The following is a 25,252-nucleotide window of genomic DNA, read 5'->3' as shown; positions in this document are numbered from 1 at the left end:
TTGGGTTTGGAGAAATCCGACCCTGATCAAACCTATGCTCACCCCTGGTCTATGTATCCATTTGTCCTTCTAAGGTTCTACACGATGACTCAATCAGAAGCAGTTTTTACAAGGAGACTCGGCCAATTTTTTTAAAAAATGATAAAATAATTAAAAAAGATTAAAAAAAATCTTTATTATGATATATAATATGTTATTTGTAACTAAATATCATAATAATTTTTGGATATAAAATTAGCGAATTATGGGTCTAAGTACCTGTTTAACGAGAGAAAAATGCCACCCTCAATAAATATGAAAGATACAAGTGATGCCATTCTTGTCATTCGGAGAAAAAAATAGATTACAGAAATGCTTGTTTTCCATTAGTTTTTCTCTCTTTTGATGGAAAATACAACTTTTTTTTCTTTTCATGGAGATCTTATGGGTACACTAAAGCTTCAGAGCAGCAAGTAGGATAAAAGAGAAACAGAAGAGCATCTATTAGCAGAAGAGAGACAAAAACGACATCACATAGCCAGCATGATTCAACATTCCATAATCCTTGCAGTTCATACAACCGAGACAACCATAACCTCAGGAAGAAGCTTAGGTTTTTCCCTTGGTAGGGGCAGAACCAAGTTCAGCAGAGAGGATGAAGGTTGACTTAGCAGCTTCTCTTAGATAACGTACATCCCCATTCATTAGCTTCAACAATTTCCTACTCACAAGAAGACTAATTCCCTCCTCAGATGTCTCCTTGTCACTCTCAAACATTTGTGAGAGTAGTTCTTCTGGTATTCCAGAGCCAGAGTGGCTGATCCTGAAGGTAAAACCGGAGAGTGTACGTTGCGGATGAGCTGAATGTATGTAAACGGCTGTATATGCTAATAATAATTGAAGAAGTAAATTTTTTGAGATCGGGGGAAAAGAAAGAAAGAAAGAAAGAAAGAAATCCCCTTTTGCCCAATCTCACAAGATTGTCTTCCCCTTAACTTGATGGAGAGGGACTATACGGGGTTTTCTTATTACAAACATTGATGACACTACACAATCAGTTGTGTGCTCAAAAGCAAATGCAAAGCTTGAAATAGTATATATGTTTTATGTTTAAATTTTTTTATGCACAACAATGGAAAAGTGCCCAGATTAGCATCCTGGTCTCCATTGGCTAGTTGCAGTGTTCAAACATACAGCACCGACATTGATGAACTACGTGCCTTTGAAAATCTCAACAACTAACATAAATCAGAAGGTACTATATTGAATGCCGATATGTACATATATACTTCTGATGCTTTATGAAAGATTTAACAAATTTGAATCACATAACTAGTGCTGAAAAAACTACAATTAGATCTCTTGCAACTCTTTTTTTTTTTTTTTTTTTTCAGATAAAATTCATCACGAGCTACCAAATAACTAACACTAGGGGCAATCCTAATTAAAAGTTGGTAAAATCCTACTGAATCCTAGATAGCACATCCAGTTAGACGAAAATTGATTCACAGAAAATGTTAACATAAAGGAAGAGAAGATGACGTTAAAAAAGTGTCATAAAATGTGAGAGACATAATTGATAAGTTTCTAGAAGGAGAGAAGCACTATCAAATTCACCAACAATTCAAGGAAAACATAGACTTAAGAATAATTTATATATTGAGAAAGTAAAACCTGAGGTCCAAATGCAAAAGGTGGAGACTCTTCCCCAACTGACGTTTGACCAAGCCAATAATGATTTCAATCAGGCTGGCACTTGGTGCGAACTTCACTGAAACTAACAAGAAATCAGCCAAAATCTGTTGTAGTCTCAGATTGTCTCCGTAGAAACTTGTGTTCATCACTTCCTCAGGAGCGTCATATACAACTTGTATTCCCTTAGCTTCACTCTGAATCATGATTTGGCTTAACGCAGTATCTAAAACATCTTGCAGAGTAAACTCTACCATCTCAATATCCAAATAGCTGTTTGACATTCCAAACAGAAAAAGTCAAAACCATCAATTAATACAGAAACTTACAGTAGGTTTATATCTGCAAGTTCCTTTTAAGAAGCCAGTTGAGCCATTCAGATTTTCATCAGATCGATCAATTCAGTCTTGAAAAATTGAAGTTCATTTTCTTTTTGGACTTTACGAGTTTCCAATAATAGCAAAAAAACAGACAAGAAAGGATTAGAGAATAAGAAGAGGAAGAAGAAGAAGAAGAATAAAACAAGCAAAAATAAAAAAATTGAACTGCAAAGTACCATAACCATCATGAATAGGTGAATGGAGGCGTACCCGTCCAAGATCGATTCAAGATCCAAGTCATTGAGAACTTTGTTGAGCTGGCGTTGGCACAGCACACTAGTGTGTAGAATTCGTTTCTGTTCTTCACATAATTCTGTACTCTCCAACAACCTCTTGGAAAACATGATGCCTGATAGAGGGTTCCTTATCTCTTGCCTCAAATAAGTCAATTCCTTCAATCTTTTCACAGCTGTTTGCTCCAGCAGCCTCTGTACATGAAGTGCCTGTTGCAACTCTGGACTTGCGATATGCAAAAAGCAAAAAACACCTGTGCCCACACCTTCACTATCCACTTTCTTGCTCATAGAAAGAAGACAATCCACGTATTTACCATCTCGTGCAAAAAATCCAAATGGGAATTTCTCTGTTTCTTGACCAATCATCGCATTATTAAGCAAAATACCAAGATTAACAAATGTGTCTTGGTTCTTCAAACGGCAACATGCCGCGTGTGATCCAAACACCTCACCCAATAGCATCTTGTCAATCACTTCTTCCCTCTTCCAACCAGTCAATTTAGTCATTGCTGAATTCCACTCAGAGCACCAACCGAACTCGTCTGCGCCAAATATTGGGGGAAGAAGTGGGCTTGGGTTTTGTATTATTGACTGGTAATCACCTTCGATCCTGGTGAACTTGTCCATCACCAGCTTATGAGCAGTCATATCTTGGGCAACTAGACAAACTCCAACAACATTATTGTGAATGTCCCGACTAGCACATGCGTTAACGATTAAAACAACGGGGCTATTGTCTTTCTGAGAACCATAGGTTTTCAACTGAAAGGTGACATTTTGCTCTTCTTCACCTAAACAATGACAAAGCACAGAAAGAAAAACACATCATGTATGTTATGTCAAATTATTTCATAAAGAGAAACATGTCAAGTAGGATATGTCAAATTAGTTTTTCAACTAAAAGAAGATGATCAAAACAATTATAAAACAGGTCATACCCTTTCGTGCCAAGGAAAGCATCCTCCTGACAGTTTCAGTGGAACAGTTTTCCACAAGTGTGAGCAAATGCTTCCCCATGACTTGATCAACTGACTGACCAGTTAATTCAGCAATCTTTGTGTTCCATCCGTTAACAAGTCCATCCATGTCAACTGCCAAGATTGGCACTGTGGCAGTCTCAATCAAACGAACCATCTCATTAGTCACAGCTTGCAACTCCTCCAGTCCATCTAATTTGAGCTCGTTGAGACGAGAGCTGATCATGGTCTTTGTGTCAACTCCCTCTGTCTCCTTGGTTGATCCTCTAAGGATAAGTTGCAATGAATGAATAGCATCCATCTCATAATCCTTCCAAGGTAAACTCCTATTCTTAACCACTTCCAGGAATGCCTTGAATGATGATCTTGGATGCATTCTTCTCCCATCATCTTTATCACTTGGGTCATGCTTGGCCCCACCCCATCTGACTTCAGAGGCAGTGTGCGACCTAAACCAGAAAAGCATGTCATTTGAAGTTATTCTCACAGCTGCCATACCACAAACTATGTCACCAAGAGAAAGAGCTTTAGGATATCCAGCATCCTGAAGGCTATCTGTACTAAGACCAGTGGAATCCATATGGTATTCAGAGAACCACCGGTTTATCTCATGGATTTGTGATTCAGTTGGAGCAGCGCCTAGTGTATAAACTTTGTTTTGGTACAAGAGGGCTGCTCCATCACATTTGACAAGGTCCATAATGTTTGGGCTCCGGCTCACAATACTCAACGGGGAATCTCGAAGGAGCATGTCACAAAGAAGTGTCTGTGTCCGTAAAATGTTTTTTTCTCGTATTTGGTTCTCTAGTTCAAGTTCATTATTAACATGGATAGCAAAAACTTGCATGAGAAATTCACATGCATATCTCAGAGGGAAGGGAACAAATCTAGGAGTTGTATTATGGCAAACCACGAGGCCCCAAAGCCTCTTTCTCTTTGATTGTGCTTGTTGTTCTTGGTTGGTATCTGGGTTATCATCCTCTTCACCTTCATTCACAACCACTGCCATGACAAGAGAAGCAATGGAACCCATATTCTTCATATACTGCAGGTGACAACTATGTGGGGCCCTCAGTGTGGAACCACATAATGTCAAATCAAATGAAAGCCTCTCATCCTGATAAACTTTCACAGGCTTTGCATAGCAATCACAAATCATCCGAACCTTGTTCTTCATGAACAGAAACCTAGCAGCTTGAGGAATATCTGTGGCTGGGTAATGTAACCCCAGATATGGCTCCAAATCTGGCTTGGTCACCTCTGATATAACCTCACCATGATCATCGTCATGGAATTTATAGGCCATCACCCGGTCATAGCCTGTAAGTTCATAAACCTCTTGGACCACAGTATCAACCAACCTCTCCATGCTGCCACTTGGCAATGATTGCAATCTGGAGATAGCTTTAGCAGCAAGCTTATATGATTGCAGAGCTCCGGCTGCGGTCATTGGAGCTTCATAAGGCTTGACAGGTTCGAAGTCAAGGATTAGACTCCCAGTCACACGATGAATAATTGCATAAAATGGCTTGCCAGAAGTTTTACAGTGGACTAAAATGGGGTTCAAAAGAGAGACCTCCGCAACACCTAAGGCCTTCTGTAAGGCAGCGGCACTTGGTGAAGTGAAAATAGTCCTCACATCAGTTCCAATGCCAAGTATAGGGTGGTCTCCAACACTTGGGACTGCGTGGCTAACCATAGTTAACATCTCAGGAGCATTCTCACTAAAGGCTATAATCCTAAAGGTCTTCTCATCGAGAGCTAACAAACAACCAAAAGGTTGGATAAGCTTCCCTTTCTGGATGTGATGAAGGTACGCTGACACTTTATCCGATCGTGGTTGTTCAACACCAATTGAGCTGTTCACTGCTATAGATTTTGAGTAATCAAACGAACTGCCAGACTCCTCAAACTCTTCATGAAGCTTTGCATCCACAGTGGTTTGGGCTATGATCCTAGCACTCTGTTTGCTTCTTGTAGAACTGGTTGATGATTGATCGGCAGGTCTTGAAGACGACATGTTTATTTGTAAAAAAGACAATACAAATTAACCAAAAAGGCCTACAAACTGAAGGTGGCAATTCTTTTACACCAAATAGTGAGGCCCACACAGATGATTTCCCTGATCAAGCGTTCTGGAATTGAGACAAACACTGGCTTAAAAAAGAATAGCATATGTTGCATGTTAAAGTCTCCAGCTGTAAAAAAGAAAAACAGAAGCAGAAGATCAAGGGCATGTCCTACAGAAGTCAAAAGGCATTTCTAACGCAGGACGCGTCAAATTCCAGGGTAAGTTTAAAAAACACGGGAGAACAATACATAAACGCAGAAGTAAGTCATCCCGTGAAGGTAAAAATTACCCAAATTAGAAACTACAATTAGAAACACGGCACTCTGCCTTTTTAAAGAATGCTGCGAGACTAAAGCTTCAACAAGTAGCAGAGAAAACCATGGGAAGGAGAACAAATTACACAAAACAGCTGAAAGTCCAAACCCACAAAATCAAAATCCAAACTCAGTATCTTCTTAAGCCAGAACTACATGCTACAAGCCGAAAATAGTAACAAAGCAGCGAGAACAACCCGTGACAACTCCCACCTCCCAAAAATCAATAACTGGTTGACCACTTATGAGAGAGAAAGAAGTTCTAAAATCTGGCTGCTGTGCAGGTCACAGTTTGAAAAATACACAGAACTAGAAACTTTCGAGGAGAACTTTTCCGGGATTCTGACATACCTCTCCGAGATTACAAAGAACGTTCTCCAAGACATGAATAAGCGGAAATCGGATGTCTCCTTCGACGCTGGGAGAGACTGAGAAGGATTTAGTATTTATTAAAGGGGTGATCGGTGATTGGAAGTTGAATGCTACTGTTGACACCAGTGATAAGCAGAGCGACGAAAGCAGAAAGTGTTTCCTTTTTAGTAGTAATAATTCCTTCTCTAGAAAAGGTTAATCGGGTATAAACAATGAATGGCAGGTGGAGAGAAGCCACGGGACAGGCAGGCCATACGTGTTAGTCGCGAGGTACGGTCGCGGAGAAAGGGCATCAGTTGGAGAAAAGAGAGAGAGAAACAGAGATGAGATCGACAGGAAATCTGGCGAATACCAACAAAGAAAGCAGAGCGGTGATCACGTGTACGGGTTATGGCAAGTGTCAGACACTCGGATCCATCCCAGTTCCCAGCCTCCCACAATCAGTGCCTCATGGACGATGGGTCCTGCTGCCATTTACGGTTCTTCGCCCTCCATTGTTGTTCAATTCAAGTCATCATGCAGGTTGAGAAGACTTGCGATCTCAGCAACAGACGACCAAACGTTCCGGCAAAGGCCCATTCGCTTTGGAAGAATATATAATACTTGCCATCATCGATGTTTGTCTGCTGCCCACTGTCCAACTGTGCTGCCTCCTCTCTCTCGGATTTACCCACTCAGTAAGTGGCCTTTCCTGCGCCTCCGAGGCCACAAGTGGTGCTTCCTTCTAATCTTGCTTCGCCAGTGGTTTTCAAGTTGATGTACGTAATTAACCTATATAATTTTTACTATTTTGCTTGTTGCCTTCACCATTGCCACAAAAAGGCTCTGGAATCTAATCTCTTACACAGTAATGACCAGTTTGTTCTCATGACTGGTTAAGAAAATTAATCTTTGCCTCTATTCATGCAATGTAACTTGTGAGGTGACTGGTTTTAATTAACGGGTTGAACCAACAATGATACCATATAATAAAAATCTAAATAAAAAATCAGTTAGTAAAACTATATCCTGACAATGTCTTACAATTTCATGTTTCTATTAAAAGTTTTTTTTGTTGGAGAGAGGAGCTACCTTCCTAATACATAATGTGTTTGGGCCTATACACATCAAATATTTAAGGATCCCATCCATGCCTAAAAATATATATTATATAAGAGATGAATTTCACATCATCAACTACAAGAATTTGAGAGAAATCCATGACCAATCAAATTAGAAAATAGGAGGTCATAACTATTTCTCAAAGCATAAAAAAGTGAAAAAAATGAAAGAAGCTAGAGTTTTTTTTTAGTTTTAGTTACACCATTATCATAATAGATTGTTGGTCAATTTTCAAGAATTTCTGATTGGACCATGCCTAGTGATACCAAGACATGGGCAACAGCCTGCAACGGGCTTTGATGGGTTCAAAATTCAAAATTTGAAGTTAAGGGGCATATCCAGATGGATTTGGATAAGATTTTTTTAGAGATTTTAAGTATGTGAGATAATGTCTTATTTGAATTTAAATAAAGTTAAGATTTGCCTTGATTAAGTGACAATTTCTCTTTGGTTAGAGTTTGAATAAAGGATAAGGGGGTTTATCCCTCATTGGCATATAAATAAGGTCTTGTAAAGTTGAAGTAAAGATATTCAAAATTCATGCTTAAAGTTTTTCATTTTCGGAAAAGGTCATTTTTGGCTTTGTTTCGTCTAAAAAGAGAGGCTAACTAACTTACTTTTTACCCAAAGTAAGATATGCCCTATGCTGAGGAACTAAGATTTTTTTCTTGCTCAATCTAGCGATGTGATAGTTGGTATCAGAGCAAAGGTAAATTTTTGGACGGTATCAGAGCAGATATGATCCCCTCATGACTTCCTCAAAACCGATGTTAGAGGTTCAACTGAACAAAGGTAAGAAGAGAATCTCTAAAATTGAATCTCGTTTAACTTATTTTGAATTTAGACTCAAGAAGGTGGAATGTCAATGCTCGAGTTAGGAGGAGAGATTCAAGAGACGATGAATGTCTGAGAATGTAGCCTTCAAGGAATTCAAGGGCAAGAGGACGATGCACATTTCGTCGTTGCAATTCTAAAGGCGAATACTCGCAATGATCTCAACGAGATGAAATCGAAGTTAGAAGAGATGTAGACGAGAATGGTGATTCCCAAGTAAACCGTTTTGAATGGGAAAATGGTTCCTATATACTTGAAGATCAAGATTCTTGAGCCCAAACCCTACGAGGGCGTGCAAAATTTGAAGGCGATCGAGAACTTCTTATGACAATAGATGATTCGTAAGTGTATGCAGTCATTTACTTCTTTATTGTTAAGCATTCCGAACATGACCAATGAGGATCAGTTTTTTTTTTTTTTTTTTTGCGAGACTTCGTCCTTGGGCTGAACAAGAGTTGAGGCATTGAGAGATGAAAATGTTTGCAACCTCTTTAGCCACTGCAGAGAAGTTAATGGATTTTGAGATAAAATCCAATGATAATGCTGCCATATCCATGGGTAGAAACAAGAACAATGAGAACTATAAAAATAAATCTTCTTAAAAACGGACTTCTGAAAAAGACGAAGGGACCCACAAAAATAGAAAAGATAAGAAAAACTATACAGAAAAAGGTAATCCAAAAAATCGAAAGATTACTTGTTTTCTTTATGAAGGAGATCATTTTCTGAAGGATTGTCCAAGTAAAAATAAGCTATTGAATGCTATCAAAGTAGATGGTGATGGTGATCAACATGTTGAAGAATATTGAGTTGGTTTGTTGATGTTACTCAACTCAATTCGAGCAATGGTCGAGAAATCGATAAGTCCTAAACTGATTTTTCTAGATGTTTTACTAAATGATGGTAATGTGAAAACTCTTGTTGATTCAGAAGCAACCTACAACTTCATCTCGGAGGAGAAAACAAGAAGATTCCACTTAAGGTGGAAAGTCGTAAACAGTTGAATAAAGTCTGTCAATTTGGAAGCCAAAGTCGTGCTTGGGGTGGTCAAGTATGTTCGTCTCATCTTTGGAAAGTGGGTTGGATTTTTAACCTTTGTTGTAGCTTATTTGAACAATTTAATGTAATATTTGGGGTGGAGTTCCTCTATAAAAATAAGGCCTTTGTAAGGCCCTATATAGGAATGATGAAGATTATGGACGAGGAAGAACCTTTTGTAATTTTCGGTGTAGTGGACTATGTAAAGGGGAACACGGTTATGCTTTTAGACCTCCAACTTAAGAGGGGTCTTAACGGTGTAAAGTCCAATCTTCTTGTTTATTTGGCAGATGACGAACAATGGATTGAAGGTCGATCGATGTTGATTGAAGAGTAAGTAGTCCTAAAGAAGGATTTCATGCCAAAAGATTTGCCAAATAGCTTAATTTCATGGAAAGAGGTTGTAAACATGTTCGGGGGTAATCAGAGTGCAAAAAATATCAACTTTGACACAAATCCACTTTGATGTGAAGACATGTCGGAAGCAACTTGAGGATGAGCCAACAGATTAGTTTTCTAACTTAAGTACATTCATATTCGTGCTGAACGAGTATGCGACGGAGGAGGCGTTTGCAACAGGACAACATACCCTTGTGTCACTTAGACACATTTTCGAGCAAGTTTGGGAGGAGCCCAATTGGCTTTGAGGTTTGCCGAATGATCGGGGGAGCACATTTGTTTGGTAGATGTTTCTTCTCGGTCATCAAGGAAGGTAATGCCATGAGGACATATGCATTACTGTAGCGGGAGAATGATATGCAGGCGCATGGTCTAGGAGTGCACACGACCTAGGCTAGCCTATGGGCATGGGAAGCACACTATGGTTGTTGGTTGGTTGGCTGATAGGTTCAAAATTCAAAAATTGAGGCTAGGGCATGCCACACGGGATGTGGATAGGATTTTTTAGGGATTTTAAGATTTGCCTGTAGTAATTTATCATTGGTTAGAGTTTGAATAATGGATAAAGGGTTTTATCCATCTTTGGCATATAAATAGGGCCTAGTAAAGTTGATGTAAACATCTTCGAATTCGTGCTTAAATTTCCCCATTTATTTGAAAGTTCATTTCTCTTATTTTTTACTTAGTTTTTTCTAAAGGATTAATAACTTTTCTGATGATAAACCACCAATTACTTCCCTACATCCACTAAACCTAAACAAAAACAGGAATGTTATTTTCATAAACGAAGACGAGACTGAGAGAAGCGGTGTGTGGAATCTGGCACCGTTCTTTGGAGTTGGAGCCCACCCACGGGGAATGCTGTCGAAGATCTTGCGGTTCACGAGCCAACATCCAAAGATCACTTGAGATTGGACACATCTCAAACCGTTAAAGAGTCTAGATTACTTTCCATTTCCCTCCCCGTATAGCGGACTGCACGCTCTCGTAGGAAACCCTAGAGAGGACGACCGACGAGAGGTTTGAGAAGAGGAGCATCAGCGGGGAAACTCGTAAGACAAGGGAGGGTTTATACTTGCCTTCTTTCTGTGCGGCTGTTCTCTGTTTTACAGTTTTGTCTGCTAAGGTTCTTCTCTGCTCATTCTTATTGTTTTTTCTCTGTGAATCGTCCTTAATTGAAATATAAGCATTTCCTCTCATGTTAATTTTCTTCTTTTCCCTCGTCTATTGTCTTCCCTCTTCAAAATCATTCAAATAAGCGGATTTGTTTGATGTAATTTCTGCTCTTGTTTTCTCGTATTTTTGTTTTTCTACTTTTCTGCGAAGAATTCCAGTTATTTATTCATTGGTATGAATTGTTTGTCACGTTTGTTGTGAATTATGAATGCTGTTGCTTTAGATCTGATAACATTCGATTTATATATTTTCGTCTACTCTTGAACGTTCTAGTTTTTTTTTTTTTTTTTTTTTTTTCCGCTTGCAGGCTTTTTCACTCTACAGCTTCTTGAGCTTGGACTTCACTCACGATGGCTTCACGCTTTTGGACACGCGTAAGTGACCTAATCCGAGCCTATTACTCTTTAGCTAGACGATTCCATCTATGCGCTTGTGTGAAAATCGATATTGTAATTTACAGGGTGACAGTGATACGGAGGATGAGGAGGAGCTTGATGACGAGGTGGAGGTTGTTGGTGGCGCTGGAGAACCTACTGGAGCTACGGCTGGAAGCCGGTATTTAAGGGACAGTGACAGTGACAGTGATGATTCTGATGGTCAAAGGCGTGTGGTACGTTCTGCAAAGGACAAGCGATTTGAGGAGATGTCTGCCACTGTTGATCAGATGAAAAATGCAATGAAGATTAATGATTGGGTCAGTCTCCAAGAGAGTTTTGATAAGATAAATAAACAGCTAGAGAAAGTGGTTCGACTTACAGAATCAGAGAAAGTGCCCAACCTGTATATTAAAGCTCTCGTGATGTTGGAGGACTTTTTGGCCCAGGCTCTAGCAAATAAAGATGCTAAGAAAAAGATGAGTAGTAGCAATGCTAAGGCCTTAAATTCCATGAAACAGAAGCTGAAGAAAAACAATAAGCAGTTTGAGGACTTGATAAACAAATACAGAGAGGACCCAGAGAGTGAAGATGACGGAGAAGAGGAAGAGGAGCCAGATGAGGATGATGTCTCAGAGATCGAGGAAAATCCTACAGTCATATCAGATGAAGAAATTGATACTGAAGAAGATGATCCTGATGCCGTTCAAAGTGAGATTGGTGGGCCATGGGTGAAGCAGTTGAGCAAAAAAGACAAGCTCATGGACAAGCAATTTATGAAAGATCCAAGTGAGATAACGTGGGAGAATGTTGATAAGAAGCTTAAGGAGATTATTGCTGCAAGGGGTAAGAAGGGTACCCAAAGGGTCGAGCAGGTGGAACAACTCACATTCTTGACAAGAGTTGCCAAAACTCCAGCTCAGAAACTTGAAATTCTCTTCAGTGTGGTCTCTGCACAGTTTGATGTGAACCCTAGTTTGAGTGGTCACATGCCCATAAATGTGTGGAAGAAGTGTGTGCAGAACTTATTAATTACACTTGACATCCTTGAGCAGTACCCAAATATTGTGGTGGATGACTCAGTAGAGCAGGATGAGCATGAGACCCAGAAAGGTGCAGAATATAAGGGGACTATTCGTGTTTGGGGCAATTTGGTGGCTTTTCTTGAAAGGATGGATGTTGAATTTTTCAAGAGTTTGCAGTGTATTGATCCCCACACCAAAGAGTATATTGAGAGGCTAAGAGATGAGCCTATGTTCTTTGTACTTGCACAAAATGTTCAGGACTATTTAGAAAGGATCGGGGATTTCAAATCAGCTGCCAAGGTGGCTTTGAAGCTTGTTGAGCTTGTGTACTATAAGCCTCAAGAGGTATATGATGCGATGCGGAAACTGGGCGAGCAGAGAGGGGATGGTACTGAGGGTGTAGAAAATGGGGATGTAGAGGGTGACGAGGAGCCTGAAGTAGTTGAGGAATCTCGAGGCCCTCCTGCATTTGTAGTGACTCCTGAGCTTGTTCCTCGAAGGCCTACTTTCCCAGATAATAGTCGGGTACTGATGGATGAACTTGTATCTCTCATATACAAGTATGGTGATGAACGTACTAAAGCCCGAGCAATGCTGTGTGATATTTATCAGCATGCTATCTTGGATGAGTTCTCGACAGCTCGGGATTTGTTGCTTATGAGTCATTTGCAGGATGGAGTTCAGCATATGGACATATCAACGCAGATACTTTTCAATAGGGCAATGGCTCAACTTGGTCTCTGTGCCTTTAGGGTAGGCCTTGTTATAGAAGCTCATGGGTGTCTCTCTGAGTTGTATGCTGGTGGAAGGGTGAAAGAGTTACTGGCTCAAGGTGTTTCACAGAGCCGTTTCCATGACAAAACTCCTGAGCAGGTATTAATATTCTATTTTTTTGGGGGAGAGGCTTTTAATATTTCTCGAAGCTTCAGCTTTCTCTTTGCTTCCGTTCATTTAATCAAGTTCTCCAAAATGGTTTTCTCACTTTCTTACTGAAGAACATCTATTTTAAACAACCATTAGAAGTCTCTCACTTGCATTTGAAGGGACTGGTTCTTAGAAAAATGGTTGTTTCTTAATGTTGTTCTTCCTTCACATGCTTGCTCCAATGACATTGTTTTGTTTAGGGCACCTCAGCCATCATCTTATGTTTTCATGATTGAACGGACAAATTTAAAATCTTAATTTGTATTTTGTTAAGTTTAAAAAGAAATGTGGCCTTTGGCATGTATTTCAAGGCTACTTATCAGTACCTTTGGTATGTATTTCAAGTATTGATGTCAAATTTTTAGTAATCACGACTTTTAATTTTGTGCAGGAAAAAGCTGAAAGGAGAAGGCAGATGCCATACCATATGCACATAAACCTGGAGCTTTTGGAGGCTGTCCATCTGATATGTGCTATGCTGTTAGAGGTCCCTAACATGGCTGCCAACAGCCATGATGCCAAGCGCAAAATCATCAGCAAGACTTTCAGAAGGCTCCTTGAGGTGAGTGAGAAGCAGAGTTTCACAGGCCCACCTGAAAATGTGAGGGACCATGTTATGGCTGCTACTAGGGCCCTGAGCAAGGGTGATTTCCAAAAAGCTTTTGATGTCATTAATTCTCTTGAAGTCTGGAAGCTCATTAGAAACCGTGAGAAAGTGCTTGAGATGCTGAGGACTAAAATTAAGGAAGAGGCCATGCGTACCTACTTGTTTACATTCTCCTTGAGCTACAACTCTTTGAGCTTAGATCAACTAACTGCACTGTTTGATCTATCAGAAGCTCATGTTCACAGCATTGTGAGCAAAATGATGATAGTAGAAGAACTTCATGCTAGCTGGGACCAGCCAACTCGCTGTATTGTATTCCACAATGTGGAACACACAAGACTGCAAGCTCTAGCCTTCCAGCTCACAGAGAAGCTATCTATTCTGGTGGATAGCAATGAGAGGGCGTTTGAGGCAAGGACTGGTGGTGGGTTGGATGGTCTTCCTCCAAGGCGAAGGGAAACTCAGGATTATGCAAATGTAGGTGCAGGTAGATGGCAAGATAACTTCGCTTCTCAAGGAAGGCAGGGAGGCTATGGAGGAAGGACTGGCTATGGTGGGGGAGGGAGGATGGGAGTTTATTCCCAAGGATTGGGAGGAGTTTCCAGGGATAGAGGCGCTGGGCAGGGACCTCGTGGGACTAGCGGATATGCATCAGGCTATCAGAATACCCGTTATCAGGAAGCATATGGAAGTGCGGGAAGGGCGTACCATGGGGGTTCAGCAGTGAGGGGGTCACAACATGATGCATCAGCTCGTATGGTCAATCTGAGTAAGGCTGGGAGGGTTTAATTTTTTACGTTAGTCTGTTTCATTTTATTTTGCTTGAGGAGAGGTATCTCTATTTGAACCAGACTGTTACCTTGACGAGGTTTTTGTTTGCATTTTAGGATAATCTTATAGAGCCTCCTGTTCCTGTAGTAAATTAAAGTGCTGTATGAACTTAGATCAATTAGAGTATGACAATTTTTTGTTGATGATGTTGAAGTTCTTCTACGGGTTTGGTTTCTTCCGTTGATGGCCAGCGTCACGTCCTTTATAATGAATGATTGAACGAATCGAAGCTAACAAGCTTGACTTCGTACTGTCAATTCTCAGGATCTAGTGTGTGGGAGTTCGGATCTGATTCAGATTTCGGGCACGGATATTGAAAACTAATCACTGTCGATAGTTATTGTTTAAGTTCAAGTTCACGGATATTGAACGATCGGTCAGCCAACCAAGACAGTCCAGTAGAAAGGATCTTGTTATTTTTGCATGAACCGATGGACGTTAATTGCTCGTGGTTTGTCGTGAGAATTTGTCCATGCGACAAGTTCGTTTTTTCGTGTATAGTTTGAACGTCCGAGGTCCTTAACCACCCGACTCAAACGAACCTAGAATTTTCGTTTTGACCCGCCAGTGCTTTCACTTTAAAGTTTAAACATCAATTTTTTTTTATTTGCCGCCAATATCATCGGAAAGGAGGGTGATTTAGTTCACTCGTTGACGTCCGCCATATTTCGTTTCTTGCAGACTGCAGTTGTTTCTTCTAGGTAATTTTCTGGAGAAAATTTCTCCCAGAGTAGCTTCAACACCTCAATTCCAAGTTAATTACCTTCCCTAAGTCTCTGCTTAACACGATCAATGTTATCGGATTTGTCAGTGCACTAATTGTCTCGATCTCTGTACCATTTGTCTCGATCTCTAGTTCTCTCGCTTGTATCTCTTTCAGATCGGTAAGTGTTAAGACTCCTCCTGTAACGGCTGCGTTCCATGATAATCTGATTCCGTAGATCTTCTTTTTTCCTGTTTGATAAACTTTTACTGCGTCAGTGACGGAACAGAAGCTCCAAGTACTCAGTTGACCTGGAAATTGAGGTGGATCTTCATGGAGAACCGAGAAATTGAATCCGTAAGGAAGCGCAAGAAAGAAACGGTTTGTTTCACTTCTGCTTCCTGTCAGATCTGTTTCAAGTTAAGAAAAATAACATATGCGGTTTCATCTTTGTGATTTGCGTTCAAGTATGATCTGATTGTCTAAGTCCTGAGGGTGAAAAAAAACAGGAGGGAAGGCAAGGAAATGGGCAGTCAGAGGCGGTTGAGGAGAAGGAATCGCTTTCGATGGCGTCGGAGGAGATGGAGGCGAGCATCAGTCGCATCTTACAGAAGATCGAGCACTTCACTGATCGAGTAAGTAGACTTAACATACGAATGTCTTCATGCTAAATTCAACAGATTATACGACCTTCTTTCTCTAGTAATAAGTGGCTCCAATGTAATCAAAGTCTGTACGTGATTCCTGTCGAGTTTTTTCAGTTTGTTAGCTCGTTGCCTCAGTAAATTCAGAGTCCAGACTGAGGCTACCGGATTAAAAATTTTAAAATTCAATTTTTTAAACGACAAATAGGAGTTTCCGGATCAAGTAGACTGTGAAATTCACATCATTGTTGAGGATTTAAGAGTTATGTCGAATGGTAGGAAATCAGCCCTGGGAGTACTCAGACGAGGGTCCAATTTTTATCTAGTTGCCCCTCTCGTTGTTGTGTGCAATACTGCATACAAGAATTTCATGGTCAAACTATGTCCCTGAGTCCTTAATAACAATGATTTACTTACGTCAGTGGTGATAAAAGGTGAACTCATAACCATTTAAGCTTCCGAATGCAACTGTATTGATTTATAGATTCTATATAGTAAATTGTCCGCTTTCAAGGCTCTCTGTTTTGTCACATAACATTAGTCCCTGCATCTCCAGGTATCGGAACTGCTGGAGGCAGGGAAGAAACTGTTCAAGGAAATGAGCGATGATCTAGAAGAAAAATTGATCAGGTAGCTGTTCGTTAATTAGTGTGAGGAAGCTGCGAGCTTTATATCTTCTGTTGGTTTTTTACGTGTTCACTGTTAATGGCGTTGGTATTGAGACATCTTTTATTTCCTATACAGAATGCATGTAGAACAGATGGAGAAATGGACCGAAGAGATTAAAGAGATACGTTTACTTGACTGTACGAACGAGGAGATCCGTGCACGTCTGCATAAAGTCCAGTATCTCCTTCAGAACATCCGTGATTCCCAAAATTAAAGCAAGCACTGTGAACAGCATGAGTCCTTGATGTTGCTCTGTTGTTCAATATAAGAAAAAGGTTGATATAAAAACCCATTTTCCAACAGCTCACTGCCAAAAGATCTGTCAGGCCGAGGATTTCACTTGTTGACAGAGTATTTTTTTGGTAGATTTACCGATGAGAAGCATGGTTGGTACAACATAAAATAGCAGAAAGGGGAACTACAACAAGAGCAGGGCTTGAACAATATTTACAGCGCTGAAGCGCTTAACTCATACGCTGTTGGTACATCATGCAATGGATGGCCTTTCAGATTTCTTTCTATGATCCTTCGTGCAAGAGAAACCTGCTTACCAACCACAAATACAAAAGCCTTTCCTTTCCCTCCAGCACCCCTGGCAGTTCTTCCAACTCGGCGGACATACTCACTTGGATCCCGCGGGAAATCAAATAGGACAACATGATCCACATTTGCAAAGTCAATGCCACGTGATGCTCTGCCATATTCCCGATGAGTTCCAATCAGATCTCACACATTAAACCAAAGAGCGAATCAAAAAAAGGTCTGATATGTCGTACCTATCAGTACAGATCAAAAAGAGCGAATCATCTGATTGTGAATTAACAAACTCCTTCATGTTAGCAAGACGCACTTCTTGCCCCAGAGCAGCATGGAATGGCAACACCCGCATGCGTGTTTCCTTTCTGTCCAAGCGTTTTAATACATTCTCAACTCTTCTACATGTTTCAATCTGCATAACGAAAAATATTGACACAAAAAGACAACTTCACATAGAAAAGTTCCATAGAAAAGAAGAACAACCAAATATCTGTTCCAATAATTGGTTTATATTTTTAACCTTTTCACTCAAGGATTATTAAAAAATTGGATACTTACAGCACATTCTATAGGAGCTTGCTTATTTTTCCCACAGCCAGACCATTTTAAGCAAAAGACTGAATTTGAAAGCACAGAAATCACAGCAGACAAGAGAACTAGCAGCATTGGTAAACATACTAGTTGGTAAGACAAACCTTATTGCAAAAGATAATAGTTTTGGGAACTGGATTTTCTTCCACAAGTCGTAGAAGAGCAGACTTTTTGTTCATGAATGCTGTCTCGGAAGTTTTCTCATCACTGTCACCTCCACTACAATCTACAAGAATCTGGATATATAGCCAAGAAGAGTCTGATTAATACATGCAGTCAACTAGAACCAGTAGCACAATCTATGGGGGATCTCGAACATTGGAAATATAACTCAAATCAAGTAACGAGATGTTTCATACAAACAGGTATTCCAGAGCATACATGCTGGTGGACATTACTCAGTCCCAAGTAAATACTGAAATAATTCCTTTCAGTCTTTCATGTTATCTATAAATGGAATTTAAGAATTCTTGATTTTGTTATTCGTCTATTCTAGTTTATATGAAGAAAAATAAGTAGATGGATGTAATATTGGTAAATATAATAGTTGCAGTTGGTTTTAAATTTCAACTCTTAGCGTTCATCAGTATTGGATATGGACTTTCTCAATGGAAAGTAGAGGCAGTTATTAACTTTTAAAACCTCCAATTGGCAAACACTTTGGGGACTTGAGCAGCGAACACCCCACTGGTTGTACTCTGGCTTATGCTGACTTGATCCTAGGTCCAGGTTTCTTTTAGATTCGTTCAGCTAAAAGTCTGTTGTTTTGTAAAGGCTTCCTCTGGGCTAAATCGTGTAAATACTTCCCTCTTACTACAAAACGTGAATAAAAGAATTGAATGACAATCTCTGAACAGATGTACGAATAAAGGGAAAAACTAGATGAGCTCACCTCCTCAAGTCTGGAACTTGTACGGTGCACGCCGGGTCCCATGATAACTTCACAATCGGGAAACGCCTCTACAAGCTTATTATATATGTCAATTGGCAAAGTTGCAGTAACAAAAAGATACTGTGTTGTAACAGGTGCTGAATCAAGCAAAATTTGCAACACTTTTTCAAATTCTTCATCTCCGAAAAGAATATCCACCTCATCCAGCACAGCACTGCAGCACAAACTAAAATGCATCAACACCCGCAATTGGTGAGAAGGCTTCTATAGCAAAGGCTTGAGTTGCATCCCCTTCTGAAGCAGGTGATATTTTTCATTAAACAGAAGTATGGATGAGATTGCAATGCAATCTTTATCAATCTTAGTTCATACTCCGTTTGTTTGAAACTTTTTGCCAGCTCTATACAATTGGGTAAGTTTGAGCATGTACCAATGCAAAATTTTAGAGGATGTCAAATGCTCAGGGACAGGATCAGATATAAGACCAAGCAACCTAGATTTCTATATCAATTCAAAGCAAGAAGTCCAAGTACATGCAAGAAGATAGGGATACTGAGAATGGGTTGCATGGAAGAAAATTAGCACCAAGTGGTAGAGGTAAAGATATGATACAATATCACTAAAACGACCATAACACACAATTCTGAGTGACTTGCCATTTGAGATTAGATAGCTCTAGAAAGCCTTCACTGAGAAGGAACATGAATCGACCAGGTGTTGCTATCAGAACATCCAAATCTTGCTTAAGACTATCCAGTTGAGTTTTTTGCCGAAAACCACCAGTTGCCACCATAGACCTGAAAGGAACACCATATTTGGATATGGATCTGCAGTTATTAAGCACCTACAAAATTAAGTTATTTTATGTGTCAATAGCAATACATATGCATGAAAATATTTGAAAAGTTTCAAAGCAGATAGTAGAATAGAATAACACGCATAAATTTTTGACAAAACCTCTGACTTCAAGAAGGAAACATACAAGTGATGAGTTAGATAAAAAAAAAATACCACATCCAGAAAGTGAATAGATATTAAACTTTTGCAGTCGGCTTCACATGCATAGGTTCAAGCACTAGTGGTCTTCCAATATGATGACTCTAGGGTGGAGTTAGTATCAACTACAGACTGAAAGAAGAGTAGATGCATAGCGGTCCAAAGAATGAAGAAGCAACTGACCTGGGAAGCTAATTCAGCAGTTGGTACCAGAATAACCACTCGAGGATGCCTTGCTGCAGATTTACTGAACCCTTGGAGTTCTTCTTCCCTCATATGCTGTATAACTGGAGCAAGATATGCCAAAGTCTTCCCAGAACCACTCTGGTCAGCTATAACACAACTTTTCCCTTCCAGGACTGGCATATATGCCATGGCCTACAGTCCCATAATATAATCAGAACAATTGCCTAAAGTGCAGCAGTGACTTTCATTCCATAGCATTGAGTGTTGTGAGAGATTATATTTAGAATATACCTGAATATGTGAAGGACGGAGAAAATTCTGTGCCATTAGAGACTTGATCATATCATCATTACAGCCTAATTCTTTAAACAATTTCCTACTGAAAAATCCACCTTCATATCCCCTTTGTTTTTCCTTCTTGAAAGGATCTCCAAAATCAGCCATACCCCTCTGTCTGGAAGGAGGACTCCAACCTCTTAAAGAAGATATGCGTTTTGGAACAGAATCATTCAATTTCGTGGTTTTGAAATCTTGCTCAGTTGGCTCTAAAGAACTAACTTGCCGAAAGTCATAGCCATTAGTCTCTGTTACCTTCTCTTCATTCCAAGTGTCCTTTGCCTGGAATCTCTCACTATAACCAACAGAAGACTCATTTGCTTTTCTTCCCGTGAATTCAACTTCTGAGTCTGAAGAATTTGCATCATCTGAAAGAATTTCTTCTGATAGTAAGCCCCTCCTATTATCAGCACTTTCTTGTTTAATTCGAGGTGACTTTTTAGTTAACGCTTTTATACGAGGAATCTTCAATCTACCAAAACTTGAAGCCAAAGTGCCCTTACTCGGAGTGACCTGATCACCATCAGCATCAATTGTTGCTAGCTTAACTCCGGCTGCATCAAAATTTCCATAATCTAAGATAACAAATCCATACGTGGAAAATGGTAGGCTCAAAGAAATTGCAAACAACACAAACTAGATTGTTTAGCTTGACATCGATAGTCTACTGGCACTGTAGCTTAGGAGAAGAAAAAGACACATAAATGATGAGGTTCTCTTCACCAACTCGACAGTACTCTGCTTCTCCTAGAAGAATAAACTAACTGAAACTTTGTTAATTTCTCCCACTTGCTTACACAAACGGCAGTCTGAATGCAAATTTTCTCTTTGCTGGGACTTGCCACAGAAACATGCACCACGTTTCCGTTGAAAAAAAAAAAAAAAAGGCGATGCTATGAAAAAGAAGAGTGAATTTTTCCATGACTGCTTACCTCCTCTGGTACGATTGAGATGCTCGGAGTCAGCTTTCCACGACAAGACTTCTTTGGAAGGAATTGGAGCCTCGTCATTCTCGACACCTCCCCAAACAATAAACTTCTCTCCGGATTCGTCATCGATAAGTTGATAAGCTCCGGGAGTCCCGATGGATTTCTTTGTGTATCCACAACGAATTGAGAACCTGGGTTTGGACCACCTGGTAGCAGCATCTAGGCGGAGCAGTTGAGAGTTTTGAGGGACTGGGAAACGCTGTGAGAGCTGCCTGGGGAGATAGAGTGGAGGTTTTGCGAGCATCTCTGTTTGTCTTTCCCTCCTTGACGGAGGAGGAGGAGGAGGGCTTTCTCTCCCTAATAGAGCACTATCTGAGTTGATTTCCTGAGAGGGCAAACAGGCCACCACCAAAGAGAATGGGTAGAGACTAGAGAGTAGTCTGAGACGTACTTGCCATGGATAGCCGCAGCTATATTACCATAGGAGGATAGGAAAAGGGTAGAGAAAGGGACCTGTATTTGAGATACGTTTCCTTGAATGGCAGTGAAGATGGCCTTGCTGCCGTGGTAGACTCAGATAAGATTATTTATCCCAGCTATTTGATTTTTTTCCATTAACGGGTCTTCAGTGGACTCTGTGTGGACATTTTACATTTTATAAACCAGATTTGTATTTAGTGTATTTTTAAAGTAAAAATGAATTAATTAGTGAAAGTAAAAATAAAAGTGAAAGTGAATTACTGTTTTTGTTTATTAGTCTAAATTAATAAAGATAATTACAAAGTAAAATAAATTAATTAATTTAATTAATTATAAAAATAAAAATAAAATACCTAAGCAAATATGTTTAGTTTTATAATCTTGAGATGTTTGATCAAATTCTTACTTCTACATATCTAAACTATCACTCTTAAATTAGTAATTTAATATATAAAAATACTTGGATAGATTTAACTTTTATAAGAGTTAATATCATTATAAATATTATTAAATTTATTAATATACTTTTCTATACATATTATCATTTTAATTTATTAAAGTGATTAACTTAATATATATATATATATATATATATATATATATATATATATATATATACACTAGAGCATAATATAATAGTTCGTTATTTAATAATATTATTAAATTGAAATTATTTAAATTTAGTCAATTATTCATTTTAACCACTCAAATAATTTATTAACTATTTTTAAGTATTAATCACTAAACATATTTTAGAAATTTATTATAATTATTATGTTTATTTCTTACCATAAGTTCAACATTAATTATAGTACACCGTTCATTTCAATGCAATTTTCGCTCAGCCATCGTAAATGGAAATGTAAGCGTGGGTAAATCAGCCATTTTAGTGTTCAACCAATTTTGAGCAGGCGTGAAGAGAATCATTCTTAAACGATGCCGTTGTTCTTGGCGACAGACACCCCTGGGATATGTCTTGTCCGTGCTTCCAGACTTGCGCCGCACGCAGCTTCTTGATGCCCAACCATCGCGTCCATCTGGTACGTCCCTGTTGCGTCTGTCATTCCCTTTGCTTCATACATCTTTGCAACGGTTGTCCTGTTTGTACATCCCTGCTTCACCCTCAATACCTGCAAACTCCAGAAACAATACCATCTGCATGTCATGATAAAAAAACCGATGAAATTCATGGTTTAAGCAGAGCAGGCTACGTGGTATGTTAAATGTTGCAGAAGTCTTGTACACGGCGCTGCAGGTGTCGCTGTAAGGAAGCCCAAGGCTGATAGGCGAATGAAAGATTGAAACTTTGCCATTTTTAGTATTCTTCTCCCTCAAAATTCACTCTGTTTTTTCGAATGCTACTGGCAATGTGGTCCTTGGAGAGTAGCAACAAGACCGGCTTCAATGGTCCGTGGAGATTGATTAGAGATTATGACGACCAAAAAGCCCTTGTCTCCAGTCTCCCAGTTGCACTTCAGATGGACGATTTTTAAAGTGACCAAAACAGCTCATCACTGGACCATCCTCGTAAGAAATTTTGCCTACTTTTTTTATTTTTTTGATCAAGCAGCGAAGAGCAAATTTCCAATCTCGCTCTTACCATTACTTATACTTGGACTGATTCTTCAATCCAGTCAAACTATAGGAACCTGGAATCGGATGTAAGTAAGCCGATTAGGGTGATAGATGCAGGATAATATATAATGAGTTGTTAGTCGGATTTCTCTCGTTATTAAAGTGAGTATGGGCAATTTTTTTATTGATAAAAAGGTACATTGTTTTACTCGTATGGTAAGTAAATCTAGCTGACAGCTGAATATATCTGATGCAATTGATTTTAACCAAAGATGGTTGGTGCAACTTACAAAATTTTGATTAGAAGGAGTTATCTTTCTCAGAACACCTGCTAAATTCCTTTCAAAATAACTTCTTTTGCCCACACCCCCATACCCCTAGTGAGACCTGAATCTGAGGCTTACACTGGAAATCCTATTGTGACCATTCAACCAAAGGCCCAAGTCACTTTTCAGTATTTTCTCTGCATATATTGTGAAAACCAGGAGTCACTTTCTTTTGTCTTGTATTCATATTTCCTTAGTTTCCCACTTGATTCTTTGTTTTTTTTTTAAGAAGCTAAAATTTTCTTCCAAAACCCAAAGCCTAAAAGAAGAAATTTAAGCAGGAGGACCCAAACAACAAGAGATTAAAGGGACACCCTCAATGAGTCAACAACATGGTTAGCCGATCTTGATACATTAATAAAAAAACAATGAAAACCAGATACAATGTCCATGATATGATGAAAGGCTTGCTGATGTCTCCAGGAAGGAAAAGATAGCCTTGGAACACCATTTAGATATAGGATTCTTGAAAATGCTCTAGTTTAATTTTCTGTCAGACCTTCCTTCCTATTTTTCTGGATTTTTGAAGGTCATATTGCAATGAAATGTCAAACTGGATAAAAATTGTGATTGTCAGAAGAAACTGATTAATCTGGGGTTGAGTTTTGGTAACCTGTTTGTTATCATCATACCCAATTGTCGTTTTCCTTTTTATTGGTTTCATTGAAGCATATATGGTTCTTTCGTATTGTCTGTATAATGATGATAAAGTTCTTATTGAACTTTAAAAAAATATCATCTCTGTTCTTTCCTTTAGGGTTTCAAAGAGCCGATTTTTGTGAGTTGATCAACTAAAAGATCTTGGAATATAAATGAACAGTTCATACTTCGAGTCCCTTCATCCACAGCCAGGCGGATAGATCACATTTTTGCTTTTCTGGTATGTGTCAAATCTTTTTGCTGTCATTGATTAAACATGTAGCCTTTTACTTCTTTTTCCTTTTTTTACTGATCTTTTAGAGATTAAAGAAAAAAAATGCTTCTCTGAAATTACTTTTGCTTCAAGTTATTTTCAATGAAACTAGTTAATTTAGTATCAATCTTGTACACTTACTTGTTGACTTGAACATTTGACTAAAGTGGAATTTTTATAACTTCTATTGTAGAGGATTGATGAAATGGTACGTTCCTATTTGGAAATGACAGTTTTCCTGCTTTTCAGTTGGATCTTCCCTGCATTGTGGAGGCTTACAAAACATATGATGATAATGTGCTAATTAAAGTGGCCAACATTGGTCAGATAGCTACATTCTATCATTGCATTTTTTTTCTCAAATTTGAAAGTAGGTATTCATCTTTAACCTGAATGTATCATGGTGGAGTCCGTGGGAAGCTGGTTTAAGATATGTACTATTGTTTACCTTATCTTGGAGACCTTTCTGGTTATTCTCAGTTAACATGACTTTGAAGTCATCTTAATGATCTAATTCTTATGTTGTGATGATTTCGGCAAGAACCTGAACTGAATGTAGTTATTGGCCTTTTGACTGTCTATTCATTTTTCACTTTCATCTCATTGGTTTTGCTTCTGGTGGTGACAAGACCTATGTTTGCAGATTGAGAAAGATCTATTAAGCATAATGGCAGGAGGAACATTAGAAAGTGTTGATATCCTGTATGTAGCTGTCCTCTTTCCTAGATCTGAAACTCAAGCACATTTTACTGGAAATATATACTGTGCATCACTGGCTTGTGGATGCATGAGTTCTGTCTCTCTTACCTCCATTCTGTGTGAAAAAAACTACTCACACAGAACTTTTTATCCAAAAAAATGTTGGTACATATATTTATTAAGTATTTGTATACAAACACACCTATCAAAATGCCCCAGGCCGCAACCCAGCTCCACCCTAAGATTGCTAGCTTCATGTAATAGTTCATTATTTGGCTAGATCCAAGTTTATTGTTTTCACTTGCAGCTCCAGCACTGAACAATGGAGTGGTGAATTGAAGGAAAACGTTTATACTCTGGGGGTGTTCGTGTTGCTAAGTTAAATATTGTGTCTATGCTTTTTGTGCTTCCTTGATTGGCAGGGAAAGTTTATAGGCAGGTGTTGA

At 39.1% G+C, this 25,252-nt stretch overlaps 4 protein-coding genes and 1 long non-coding RNA gene across 8 annotated transcripts; 3 read left to right on the top strand and 2 right to left on the bottom strand.

Annotated features, from left to right (window-relative positions):
* Window positions 1–295: 295 nt before the first annotated feature.
* Window positions 296–6,587, bottom strand: LOC137955724 (phytochrome A-like). 2 transcript variants are annotated; one of them, XM_068802817.1, is made up of 5 exons: window positions 6,001–6,587; window positions 3,226–5,462; window positions 2,262–3,078; window positions 1,654–1,944; window positions 296–802 (listed from the first exon to the last, which is right to left on the bottom strand). In XM_068802817.1, the coding sequence occupies exons 2-5, from the start codon at window positions 5,282–5,284 to the stop codon at window positions 589–591; spliced, it is 3,381 nt and encodes a 1,126-aa protein (XP_068658918.1). In that variant the 5' UTR covers window positions 5,285–5,462; window positions 6,001–6,587; the 3' UTR covers window positions 296–588. The 2 variants fall into 2 exon arrangements, with proteins under 2 accessions (XP_068658918.1, XP_068658919.1); XM_068802818.1 differs by having other exon boundaries at window positions 3,226–5,399.
* Window positions 6,588–10,362: 3,775 nt separating this feature from the next.
* On the top strand, window positions 10,363–14,476 carry LOC137955568 (eukaryotic translation initiation factor 3 subunit C-like). The gene is made up of 4 exons (XM_068802567.1): window positions 10,363–10,519; window positions 10,877–10,943; window positions 11,030–12,841; window positions 13,284–14,476. Exons 2-4 carry the CDS (start codon window positions 10,920–10,922, stop codon window positions 14,286–14,288), a joined length of 2,841 nt encoding a protein of 946 aa, XP_068658668.1. The 5' UTR covers window positions 10,363–10,519; window positions 10,877–10,919; the 3' UTR covers window positions 14,289–14,476.
* A 477-nt stretch (window positions 14,477–14,953) lies between these two features.
* LOC137957357 (uncharacterized) lies at window positions 14,954–16,581 on the top strand. 3 transcript variants are annotated; one of them, XM_068805119.1, is made up of 6 exons: window positions 14,954–15,031; window positions 15,142–15,214; window positions 15,312–15,414; window positions 15,543–15,668; window positions 16,234–16,307; window positions 16,422–16,581. In XM_068805119.1, the coding sequence occupies exons 3-6, from the start codon at window positions 15,367–15,369 to the stop codon at window positions 16,558–16,560; spliced, it is 387 nt and encodes a 128-aa protein (XP_068661220.1). In that variant the 5' UTR covers window positions 14,954–15,031; window positions 15,142–15,214; window positions 15,312–15,366; the 3' UTR covers window positions 16,561–16,581. The 3 variants fall into 3 exon arrangements, with proteins under 3 accessions (XP_068661220.1, XP_068661221.1, XP_068661223.1); XM_068805120.1 differs by lacking the exon at window positions 14,954–15,031 and having other exon boundaries at window positions 15,051–15,214; window positions 15,323–15,414; XM_068805122.1 differs by lacking the exons at window positions 14,954–15,031; window positions 15,142–15,214 and having other exon boundaries at window positions 15,380–15,452.
* A 1-nt stretch (window position 16,582) lies between these two features.
* LOC137957355 (DEAD-box ATP-dependent RNA helicase 50) lies at window positions 16,583–21,297 on the bottom strand. Its single transcript, XM_068805117.1, has 8 exons — window positions 20,817–21,297; window positions 19,840–20,438; window positions 19,546–19,740; window positions 19,023–19,210; window positions 18,367–18,580; window positions 17,579–17,710; window positions 17,123–17,295; window positions 16,583–17,040 (listed from the first exon to the last, which is right to left on the bottom strand). The coding sequence occupies exons 1-8, from the start codon at window positions 21,115–21,117 to the stop codon at window positions 16,794–16,796; spliced, it is 2,049 nt and encodes a 682-aa protein (XP_068661218.1). The 5' UTR covers window positions 21,118–21,297; the 3' UTR covers window positions 16,583–16,793.
* A 964-nt stretch (window positions 21,298–22,261) lies between these two features.
* Window positions 22,262–25,252, top strand: LOC137957358 (uncharacterized). The gene is made up of 3 exons (XR_011113342.1): window positions 22,262–22,333; window positions 22,526–22,820; window positions 23,952–25,252. It is a non-coding gene; the product is annotated as an uncharacterized lncRNA (long non-coding RNA).

Source organism: Aristolochia californica, unplaced genomic scaffold (assembly GCF_029961685.1).
Source record: "Aristolochia californica isolate CCGP_79_NKW_82.1479 unplaced genomic scaffold, dmAriCali1.0.hap1 SCAF_2, whole genome shotgun sequence".
NCBI classification, from domain to species: domain Eukaryota; kingdom Viridiplantae; phylum Streptophyta; class Magnoliopsida; order Piperales; family Aristolochiaceae; genus Aristolochia; species Aristolochia californica.
Note: the sequence above shows the minus strand (reverse complement) of the source record. Positions and strands in the feature narration are given on the sequence as shown.

Excerpts from the sequence above, each read along its gene's own strand:
- LOC137955724 (XM_068802817.1), bottom strand. The coding sequence starts at position 5,284 with ATGTCGTCTTCAAGACCTGCCGATCAATCATCAACCAGTTCTACAAGA. Across the intron at positions 1,945-2,261 it reads CTTGAATCGATCTTGGACGG|CTATTTGGATATTGAGATGG; the intron begins GTACGCCTCCAT and ends AATGTCAAACAG. Across the intron at positions 803-1,653 it reads CTTTTGCATTTGGACCTCAG|GATCAGCCACTCTGGCTCTG; the intron begins GTTTTACTTTCT and ends TTTTACCTTCAG.
- LOC137955568 (XM_068802567.1), top strand. The coding sequence starts at position 10,920 with ATGGCTTCACGCTTTTGGACACGC. Across the intron at positions 10,944-11,029 it reads CTTCACGCTTTTGGACACGC|GGTGACAGTGATACGGAGGA; the intron begins GTAAGTGACCTA and ends TGTAATTTACAG. Across the intron at positions 12,842-13,283 it reads ATGACAAAACTCCTGAGCAG|GAAAAAGCTGAAAGGAGAAG; the intron begins GTATTAATATTC and ends AATTTTGTGCAG.
- LOC137957357 (XM_068805119.1), top strand. The coding sequence starts at position 15,367 with ATGGAGAACCGAGAAATTGAATCCGTAAGGAAGCGCAAGAAAGAAACG. Across the intron at positions 15,415-15,542 it reads GGAAGCGCAAGAAAGAAACG|GAGGGAAGGCAAGGAAATGG; the intron begins GTTTGTTTCACT and ends GAAAAAAAACAG. Across the intron at positions 16,308-16,421 it reads CTAGAAGAAAAATTGATCAG|AATGCATGTAGAACAGATGG; the intron begins GTAGCTGTTCGT and ends TTTCCTATACAG.
- LOC137957355 (XM_068805117.1), bottom strand. The coding sequence starts at position 21,117 with ATGCTCGCAAAACCTCCACTCTATCTCCCCAGGCAGCTCTCACAGCGT. Across the intron at positions 20,439-20,816 it reads TCTCAATCGTACCAGAGGAG|CCGGAGTTAAGCTAGCAACA; the intron begins GTAAGCAGTCAT and ends ATTTTGATGCAG. Across the intron at positions 19,741-19,839 it reads TCCGTCCTTCACATATTCAG|GCCATGGCATATATGCCAGT; the intron begins GTATATTCTAAA and ends ATGGGACTGTAG.